The sequence below is a fragment of the Vigna unguiculata genome, chromosome 4 (assembly GCF_004118075.2).
Source record: "Vigna unguiculata cultivar IT97K-499-35 chromosome 4, ASM411807v1, whole genome shotgun sequence".
Taxonomy (NCBI): Eukaryota; Viridiplantae; Streptophyta; class Magnoliopsida; order Fabales; family Fabaceae; genus Vigna; species Vigna unguiculata.
Window position 1 is genome coordinate 2,822,422 of NC_040282.1, and position 10,267 is coordinate 2,832,688.

General features: G+C 32.6%; 2 protein-coding genes across 2 annotated transcripts; one reads left to right on the top strand and one right to left on the bottom strand.

Annotated features, from left to right (window-relative positions):
- Window positions 1-3,596: 3,596 nt before the first annotated feature.
- LOC114182084 (putative pentatricopeptide repeat-containing protein At1g12700, mitochondrial) lies at window positions 3,597-5,509 on the top strand. Its single transcript, XM_028068838.1, has one exon. It carries the CDS (start codon window positions 3,836-3,838, stop codon window positions 5,390-5,392), a length of 1,557 nt encoding a protein of 518 aa, XP_027924639.1. The 5' UTR covers window positions 3,597-3,835; the 3' UTR covers window positions 5,393-5,509.
- Window positions 5,510-6,577: 1,068 nt separating this feature from the next.
- On the bottom strand, window positions 6,578-9,847 carry LOC114182086 (glutamine synthetase PR-2). Its single transcript, XM_028068839.1, has 12 exons — window positions 9,601-9,847; window positions 9,258-9,297; window positions 9,014-9,117; window positions 8,874-8,922; window positions 8,529-8,635; window positions 8,306-8,393; window positions 7,803-7,931; window positions 7,624-7,698; window positions 7,475-7,528; window positions 7,311-7,348; window positions 6,982-7,141; window positions 6,578-6,898 (listed from the first exon to the last, which is right to left on the bottom strand). Exons 1-12 carry the CDS (start codon window positions 9,672-9,674, stop codon window positions 6,746-6,748), a joined length of 1,071 nt encoding a protein of 356 aa, XP_027924640.1. The 5' UTR covers window positions 9,675-9,847; the 3' UTR covers window positions 6,578-6,745.
- Between the last annotated feature and the right edge of the window lie 420 nt (window positions 9,848-10,267).

Below are 10,267 nucleotides of genomic sequence, written 5' to 3' on the forward strand. Positions count from 1 at the left end.
ACAAAAACAGCACATATTGTTCAACCTTTTCAACAGAACTTCACGATGCATCATCACACCCAAAAACCGAACTAAACGTGACATAAAAAGTTACATTCGAAACTCCAAAACCGCACACAATGCACAATCATACATTAAAAAAGTAGTTTCTAGTTTCCCACATGAGTTGCCACAAGATTGACCCCATCAAACCAATCCAACGGCCAGGAAGAGCCTCCGCAAAATCTTTGGTCACGGTGAGGTGTATAGTGTCAACGACATGGTCCAATTTAGTCATCTTCAAACAAACCAATCCCATAAAGATAGAGATTTCCCACCAAACTTCCCTGTTCTCTTCTCCCTTACGTTTCAATCTTGAATTCCCTTTGAGTGTTCACACTCACAAATATATATAAATACATAGATAGATTCACTTCTGTTGTATGGTTCATGCGAAGTGTTTTTCGTGTTGTGTGTTCTGTATCCTAGGTTGTCTAAGTGGTAAACGCTCGATCGAACAGATACATAAATAGAAGAAAAAGGATAGTTGAGAAACTTTTTCTTTGATTGATAGAGAAGATGGAGAACATGAAGATGAACAAAGATGAAAGATTTGCACAAAAGGGTGTTCCAATTCACAGCCAGGTAAGGAAGATCAAGCAGGAATCAGAGGAGATTGTTGATTGGTCCCCTGGCAAACCAGAGATCAGACATGTTCTTCGCGAAATTAGCCGGCAGATTTCCCGGTCGCCGTTGGGAGTTTCCGGCCAACCCATTTCAGTTGGTGAGTTATAGGGTGAGAATATGGTGCAGGGTTTTGGATTAGTGTGTTGGTGTACACAGGTTGAAGAGGGAGGTTTTGTTTGCTTCCCCTGTTCCTGTTCTGTTTTCCTCTGTTTTTTTTTTTATCAGAGAATATTTAGGCATTTAGCTATATTCTCCATTTTATTTTCTCATTTTGTGTAAATAGTAACAAAAATAATAATATTATTGGATATATTATATAGACATCCAAGGTTCTTTCTTTAAATTTATGAATTTAGAGCTTCAAAGTTTTTGTTCATAACATATGTTCATTATGGTGGGGTTGAAGAATTGGTCTTTGAAGGATTCTTAAGTTTGAATTGATCTTTGAAGGTTTAAGAAAAAGAAGAAGAGTATGAATTCAATCACTTGCTTTTGTACAATCCTTTGTGTTGAAGTTTCCATGATTCTATTTTGGGTGCTGTGGTCTTTGATGAGTTTTTGTTTTTCTATTTATTCTATTTTAGTCGAATGATTTGAATAAAAGTTTGAAGAGTTTAAATGTTTTTCTCACATCTTTATACATGACAAAAAGATTCAAGGTTTCAATGGCAAAGTGCTGAAACTCAATAACAAATTTAAAATTTCTGGGTTGGTTCATTTTGTTTTATTAGAGAAAAAAGTGTAGAAAACAGTTTTGAATATTTATTTCGTAGAATCTCTCAACATGTTCTTTGAAATTGAATTTGAATTAGAGAAAGGATGGATATGAACCGTGAAGAATGGTTTGAATTGGCCAACGAACACTTGAAAACCTAAGCAGTAGTAAAGTAGTGGAATCCATTATGGTTTATCATTTGCGTTAATGTCACGCCAATCATAATTAGGGTTTTGTTTATCTTGACAATAATCATGATTAGGGTTTTGGATTTATGGGGAGAAGGTGGGTGAATGTTTGGTTGAGAAAAGGTAGGAGGAAGCAATGTTTTTTCTCTTGATGCAATAATATTAAATAAATTTTAGAGTTAAATGTGTTTTTGGTCCTTACTTTCTAATGAAAATTAAAATTAGTTCTACTTCGAAACTTTGGACCAATTTAATTCCTCATCTTTTTAATAAATAAGTAAATTTAGTTTTTCTAATAAAATTTTATTAAGTTTATTTGATGTTTTAAACATGTTTCTAAGCAAACATTGAAACGAGAATGATTTAAATTATATAAATAACTCAAATACTAGCATGAAATGCATTTAAAACGTCAAATAAACTTAAAAATATTAAAAATATTTGGTTAAAAGGATTAAATACACACATTTTCAAAATTGAGAGATTAAATTAGACCAAACAAATATTTAACCTTAAATTTTAAATTTTTAGCAAGTGTTTCACACAAATATTTTAAAATGTGAATCAAATCTCCATTAATCAAATATAAAGTAATCAAAACTCATAAACATTAAGCACAAAGAACAATATCAGTGTAAACGAATTCTGATCACTACATTAACCTTAACAAAAATGAAAATTAGTTATTTATGTTTTCATGTTAGAGTTACTTGTTACGAGTGAAAATTGATTTGTGATAAAAATAAGGGAAAATGCTTTTAGTATACAAATTCTAAATCACTCCGATCATATGGAAAAACTTCTATTTATTTAAATTCTTAAATAAAAATAACTTTTTTGGATAATTAAGAGAAAAATAAAAGATAATGTTATCAATGAAAAAACTTAAAGCTAAAAGCTGAAGTCATAAACATTATAAATATTATGTATTGACATGATATAAAATGCAATAAAAGATTGCAGTAGTACTAAATATGATATAAATTATTAACTTTTATATGAATGCAATATATGTTTTTTAATTATTATATTATTCACGTCACTCGTAGGTTGATTAAAGATAGGAAAAAGAAAAAAAAAAGTAAGTTGAACAAACAACTTGGGTTGGAATTTAATGAATGTTTGTTAGGAAAATAAATTTAGTGAAAAAAATTAAATGAGTTTCCCTAATAATTAAAAGTATCTTATATATATGTTAGTTCGTGAAAATTCTTTCATCCAATTTGTCTATTTTTTTTGTTTGTGAATAAATTAATTTTGACTTATACATGATTTTGTTTCTCTTATAATGAAGTTTTTCAAGATATACCCTTATGTTTTGCTAGAGAATTAAAAAAATCACCATTCACATCAATGAGAATCTATTTCAAAATCAGTTTTTTTTTTTTTTTTATATCAATTAATTATATGTCCACATATGAAACTAAAATGTGAAAACAATCCATGTTAACAGTTTTTGTTTTCAAATATTATTAAATTTATGATAACAATCACAAAACGTGAGATTTAAGAGTTCCTACTTCAGCCGAAAACTAAACCTAGCGATGGTAGCTATAAAATTGAAGTCATCATCCATGAATTTAAGATAATGCGTAGTTCCCATTCTTTGGGTGAATTACAAAAGTACGAGCTTCTTTATTCCTTCAATAACAACACTTTCTTATACTTCATTCTTTTTCTTCTCCAACTCCATTTTAGAATTTTATTGAACCTCTTCAATCATGTTATGGACAAAAACTAATGCATATAATTGAGAGAGAGAAGTGTCTTTTTTATTGGCTTTCGTTGAAAGAAACTTGAACATGAGGTAACTCATGTTTAAAAGAGAATGTGTTTGGTATTTTAACTTATGGAAAATGATTGTTTGACATTGATAAATTTTTCAACAAATTGATGTGGTTTTGATTAATTGATTTTTTTTAAATAAAAACATATTGCACGTGTGAGAGAGAAATGTGAAGGAAAGCATTTGAAATGGTGTGAAGCACGTGACGATGGTTCACGAAAATTCAGAAGACGCTCCCTCACCAGATTCAAAACCTTGCTGTTTTACCAAAATCATATTCTCGTTACAGATCGAAATTCTTCGATCCCACCTTCACGTCACGAAATTACGGTAGAACCAAACCCCACAATGATTGGCGGAAAATCCTTCCTCCATGGAGAACACGAAATCCCTTTATCGCGCTGATTCAACCCACGAAAGCCTCTTCGGAGGGACAGTCACACCCACAACTCCTTTCATTTTTTCTTTGTTAAGATAACAATGTCACTCTCAGGGACAACCTTAAGGTTTTGTCTTTCTGGTTCTATTTCCAAGTTTGCTCCTTTTCTTCCCAACCCTTCTTTCCCCTTTTCCTTTCACTTTCATTCTCACTCTCCTTTACTTGACCATGACAATGTTCACGGAGCTGCTGTATCCCAATTTGATAGCATGCTTCATATGCGCCCTGTTCCTCCCATCTTTCAATTTGGGCAGATTTTGGGATCTCTTACAAAGATGAAGCATTATTCTACAACTATTTCCCTTATCAAGCAGATGGAGCTCAAGGGAATTCAGAGTAACTTTGTCATTCTCAACATCCTCATCAATTGTTTCTGCCACTCAGACCAAATGCCCTTCGCTTTCTCTATTTTTGGGAAGATTCTCAAGCTGGGTTATCATCCAGGTATCATTACCTTAAGTACTCTCATCAAGGGTCTCTGTCTCAAGGGTGAGGTCAGGAAAGCACTCAACTTTCATGACAAGGTGGTAGCACAGGGGTTTCGACTTAACGAGGTTACTTACGGAATGTTGATCGATGGCTTGTGCAAGATAGGAGAGACAGAAGCTGCCATCAAGTTGCTCAGAACAGTAGAAGGTGGGTTATCCAAGTCTAATGTGATAATGTACGCCACTATTATTGACTCCCTATTCAAAGATAATCTTGCAAAAGAGGCTTATGATTTCCTAAATAAAATGATATCAAATAATATCAGGCCTGATGTTTATATCTATAGTATAATGATTGATGCTTTATGCAAGGAAGGAAAGATAACAGAAGCCAAGAATGTGCTAGCTGTGATGGTGAAAGCTGGTGTGAAACCTAGTAGAGTTACCCTTAACATTTTAATGGATGGATATTGCTTAGTCAAGGAGGTGAAAAGTGCTAAACACATATTTAATGATATGATCCGAATTGGAGTAACTCCTGATGTTCACAGTTACAATATCATAATTAATGGACTATGTAAGAATAAAAGAGTGGATGAGGCCATGAATCTCTTTCGGGATATGGATACCAGGAACATGGTTCCTGATACAGTGACTTACAGTACTCTGATCGATGGTTTATGCAAATCTGGGAGAATAGCTTATGTTTGGGACCTTATTGATGAGATGCATGATAGAAACCAACAACAGGATGTAATCACTTACAATTGTTTGTTAGATGTTTTATGCAAAAACTATCATTTAGACAAGGCATATGAATTATTGAAGAATATGATGGAAAAGGGAATTCAGCCGGATATGTACACCTGGAACATACTTATTGATGGAATGTGCAGAGGAGGAAGAGTTGAGAAGGCACAAGAGATCTTTCACGATCTTTTAATTAAAGGCTACCCTTTAAATGTATATAGTTATAGTATTATGATCAATGGTTTTTGTAGAAAGGGTTTGCTTGATGAGGCATTGAGCTTATGGTCCAAAATGGAAGACAACGGTTGCTTGCCTAGTGCAGTAACTTTCGAAATAATGATTATGGCTCTCTTTGAAAAGGATGAGACTGATAAGGCAGAGTCATTTCTTCGTGAAATGATCTCTAGAGGCTTGTTGTGAAACCATAGAAGGTGAAACTTCATTTCTATATAAAGTTATGTTTATTAGCTATATAGGATACTTGAATGATTTGTAAATTTTATATCTGTTTGATTAGAGGAGAGTGAGTTCTCTGAACCTGCTGCTTTCCTAGCTGGATATTGATGTGAAGAGTTGATATAATTTTTTATTTTGATTATCTTTGAACTTTTGTTTTGACTTTGCAATTTTATTGTAGGATTTGTTTAACTGATTAGTACCGAGGTTGAAATCAATGATTGTGAAACTATATCTTTTCATTCTTGCTTTTCAATTTCTGGAAGTTTTAGCGGTGAAAGTATAAACTCACCTGCTCTCGGACTTCATGCGAAGTGTAGTAGTGGTTTACATGGCTTATGTAAATTATGATTTGTATTCTGAAATGGTTTCTGGTTTATGACTTTTGCATTGTCGAGAAGTTACAAGAAACAATTGGTTTTTTGGTAATTTAAATGACAACATATATCCTTAGGCCTAATGTTTATACTATAATATATTGATTGGTGTGACGTGTAAACAAGAAAAGATGAAAGAAGCAAAAAATGTGTTAGCTGTGACAGTGAAAGCTTGTGTGAAACCTGATGTTATAGCTTGCCCATGCTGGATGTGATTAAACAAGTTCCTAAATGTGCTATTTTTAAATGAGTTGTGCACATTCAAAAGGGGCTTGAGAAAACCACAAATCGAAACTGTTTCAACCTTGTCTCAGTCAAATATGGCTCAAAAGTGTGGAGATCCATGCACATTCATTGTACCGTGCACCACCGGAAAATCTAAACTGGGAAAATATGAACACTCATGAGTTTGCTATTTTCCATTCTTGCATGTTTATAGGCACGATTTTCTTCTTGAAGGCTGTGTTATAATGGTCTGATTAATCTCCTGATTCTAATAATTCATGATTTGAGTTCTTAGTTTTCAGTTTTACCCATTTTAGAAAGTTAGGTTTTTTGGTCTAGTTTTGCACCCATTCGTTGTTCCAATCCTGTCATGCACACTTTAATTAGCATTTTCTACATCATACATAGACTATTCTAATTGTTCAGTTCATACGGACATTTTATCAAACACCTGTGAGCATTCTCATTTTCATTCGGGCATTCCATTCATTCCCTCCATCACTAGATTTATTAGAATAAAGTAACTACTGTAACATAAGAATACAAGTTGAACCCAAGAATCAATTCTTGTTATTGATGTTGAAGTTATTCTCAACCATACAGAAGACACAGCGAGGCTTAAAAGACCTCAGAAAACAACAATTCCTTGGAGACATAACTAAATTGTGGATCAAATGGTATTGAAAACACAATTCTGAGTGGTCTAAACATGTGTTCATGGTTTCCAGAGGATGGTGGTCTCTGCAATCATGGAGGTGACCACATAAGGATCCATGTTAGAAGCTGGCCTTCTGTCCTCAAAGTAACCTTTCCCTTGTTTCTCTGTGTCTCTTCCAACTCTAACTGAGCTTCCACGATTTGCCACACCCTTTAGAAAAAGAAAAAAAAATGTTACATTATTAATTGCTAATCTCAAAAAACATCATAAGATACCAAAAGATGATGACTTACCCAAGAGAAGGTGTTGATGTCTGCAGTTTCATGTCTTCCTGTTAAACGTCTCTCATTACCTTTTCCATATGCTGCAATGTGTTCTCTGTGTCTCAATCCAAGCTTTTCAATGGCCTTCTTAATCACCTCATAACCACCCTCTTCTCTCATGGACTTGGTGCTGTACTCACAGAAAATCATACATTTCAAACAACAATAACTGAAATATATATAACATGTTTATATATTTCGAGTCCAAATTTTTTATTAAGTTTTTGGTGTTATTCTTCTACTGTATTTTGAAGATACACTAGAAGAACAACGCCAAATAAAGAATCCAAACTCATTACCTGTAGTTTGTGTGTGCCCCAGCTCCATTCCAATCTCCCTGATGCCACAACCATGAAACAATGAAGTCAAAATATTGAAATAAATTAATGATGCAATTAAGTTTTATTATATGCTTCAATCTTTCTACCAAGTTATCAGCAAGTTTTACAAGAAAATATCTCACCGGAATAGGCTTGGGATCAAATGAAACAATAGCTCCAGCCAACTCTGTAATCCTCTGTAGCATAACAACATTTCATCAATGTTTTCATTGATTTTCATCAATCATATATAATCCTTAATGATAAAAAATTAGTGAAACTTTTTTATTACCTCCAAAATGTAGCGAGCAGCCCACACTTCATCTCCAGCAGAGATGCCAACAGAAGGACCAACTTGGAATTCCCACTACAAAATAAGCACAAAGTTGTTCTTTAAATCACACCATGGAAATGCTTTGGTAACTCTATTATCAGTTTCTGCAATTTAAATATTAAAATTTGTGATTGTACCTGGCCTGGCATAACCTCTCCATTGATGCCACTAATGTTGATTCCTGCATAAACACAAGCTTTGTAATGTGCATCTACAATATCACGACCATAGGCTTTATCAGCACCAACTCCACAGTAATATGGTCCCTGTTCAAGTTAAACATTGATTATGATGAAAATAGAAGAGAAATGGATAAATTCTTGTCATAAACATTGATTATGATGACTTTTGTCTTTATTCAAAGCTATGATCTTTGACATTACGTGTGACAAGAAAAACCAACAAAATAAAAATCTGATGCAAACAACAAGACAAAGGCGTGTATGAAATCAATCACTGAGTTTCAATTATTGCAATATAGTACAATCAAATTTGGGAAAGTTACCCAAAACAATGGTAACATGAAAAAACAGTGCTTGAAAATGTAAAGGAAAATAGAACCAGAGCGAAGTGATTATCATGAAATTAAATTACAATATATTAATGTTAAATTATTATTTATTAAAAGGAACATTTATACCTGTGGCCCAGGAAACCCACCAAGTGGCCACCCAAGTGGCCAATTCACATCTTTCTGCAACAAGGTGTATTCTTGCTCAATTCCATACCTGTCGGTGAAATGGTAAATTGTAACAATTTCATTTACAAAAAAGCAGAATAAAAAAGTGATTTTTTTTTTTGTAGAATCTAATTATTTATTGAAAAATTGAATAATCTAAATAAAATGTTGGAAAAATACTTACCATGGTACCTCAGCAACAACATCAGGGTGGCTGAAAATTTTTGCTGCATCATACCTCTTGTTGGTTGGAAGTGGTTCACCAGCTGGGGTGTAAACATCACAAATTACCTATACATTTTTATTCAAAGTGTGAAACTTTGACCCACAAAATAGTATACAATCTGATTAACCCAAAAAAAAAAATTATGCTTTATTATTAAAATTAAATATATTTTTATCTCTTATCATAAAATTAAAATTAATTTCTTTTTTATTTTAATTTTTGATTAATTTAATAGATAAAAATATATTTAATCCTTGTTATTATTATTATTGTAAGTAAAAAATTTCAACTTTTACAACTTACAAGAATATTATTGCCTCTCCTAAAGGGGTCCTTGAAAATAGCTTGTGGACTTCATCAAAAGAAAACACCAACCATCAATTATTTTATGAAAAAAGAATAACATTAAATACAGAAAAGTGCATAAGAGGATTGAATCATACTATAGGATGACTTCACTATCATCCCCAGGAGCTTGATCTGTGCTAGACCCATCATAGTTCCATTTTGGAAGTTTTGCAGGTTCATCCACTGCTCCAGGAAGAGTCTATTTTCCACAAACAAAAGAAAAAAAAAGGTAAAAATTTAAAATAGTGAACATGGAAAAGGAAAAGTTTACCCAGTTAATTTATTAATTATCTTATCACTTGAGATGAAGAAGAAAAAAGAAAGAAAAAAAACAATTACTCTGGCTTTGCTTCTGAGGTCCATACCAGATCCACCAACCCTGTTTAAAGCACACAAAAATAGTTAAATAACTGTCCTTTGCTACATCATGAACTAGATCAAACCCAGGAACAAGATTCCAGCATCATCATTAAAAAAACTATCTTTTCTTATGTTCTGTTTGATGGAACAACATCTGAAAGGAAGCAGTGTTCCCAAAGGATCACTCAATAAAGGGGTTGGTTGATTGTTACATTAGTGGAACAATAACACTATTTGTTCATAGATTTAGAAAAGAAAGAAAAAAACAGAGTCCCCTGTTTCTTTGCACATGGTTTTTGTGGTGTTTGAGACAGAGGCTCACCATATGTACTCAGCAATGATGTTTTCTGAGGATTCTGAGAGATTGAGGTTGATGAGATCTGAAAGCAAAGACATGGTGATAAAAAGAAGAAAAAGATGAATATGAAAGGATGTTGTAGAAGATACCAAAATGTGAAGCTTTTTTGATAGGGTGAAGTGAATGAAGGACTCTGTTTGGTGTTAGAGTCGCTTTATAAATAACAATGAGTCACTGATGTCAAGAATAAACCTAAGATTCTTGTTGCATATTGAATGTGCTTCGAGACCATTTTTCTTCCACAAAGTTGAATAATGAGTCACTTTAATTAATTAACTAATTAATTAATTAATTAATAAGAAAGTAGTTGTCAAGAGAAATTTTAAGAATATTTTCTGTGTAACTGAAAAACTTTAAAATATAATTTTAGTGTAAGAAACAGTGAAAAGGAAGAGAACAAAAAATTATGAAAAAGAAAATAATAAAAAATGTGTGAATATTCATGTTTTGCGGCTAAAGTTTGATTATTATATTATGAAATTATGAGAAAGGTGAAGTGATAAGCACTTAGCCAAAAGCAGGTTGCGTCCTAACCACGTACTTTCATTAGATTTGATTACATAATAAGAGTAAGTAACAACACAACACTGATGATTATTTTTAAATTTTATTAAATTATATTATACTATGA

Excerpts from the sequence above, each read along its gene's own strand:
- LOC114182084 (XM_028068838.1), top strand. The coding sequence starts at position 3,836 with ATGTCACTCTCAGGGACAACCTTAAGGTTTTGTCTTTCTGGTTCTATT.
- LOC114182086 (XM_028068839.1), bottom strand. The coding sequence starts at position 9,674 with ATGTCTTTGCTTTCAGATCTCATCAACCTCAATCTCTCAGAATCCTCA. Across the intron at positions 9,118-9,257 it reads ACCTCAGAAGCAAAGCCAGA|ACTCTTCCTGGAGCAGTGGA; the intron begins GTAATTGTTTTT and ends TGTGGAAAATAG. Across the intron at positions 7,529-7,623 it reads CTGCTCGCTACATTTTGGAG|AGGATTACAGAGTTGGCTGG; the intron begins GTAATAAAAAAG and ends GTTATGCTACAG.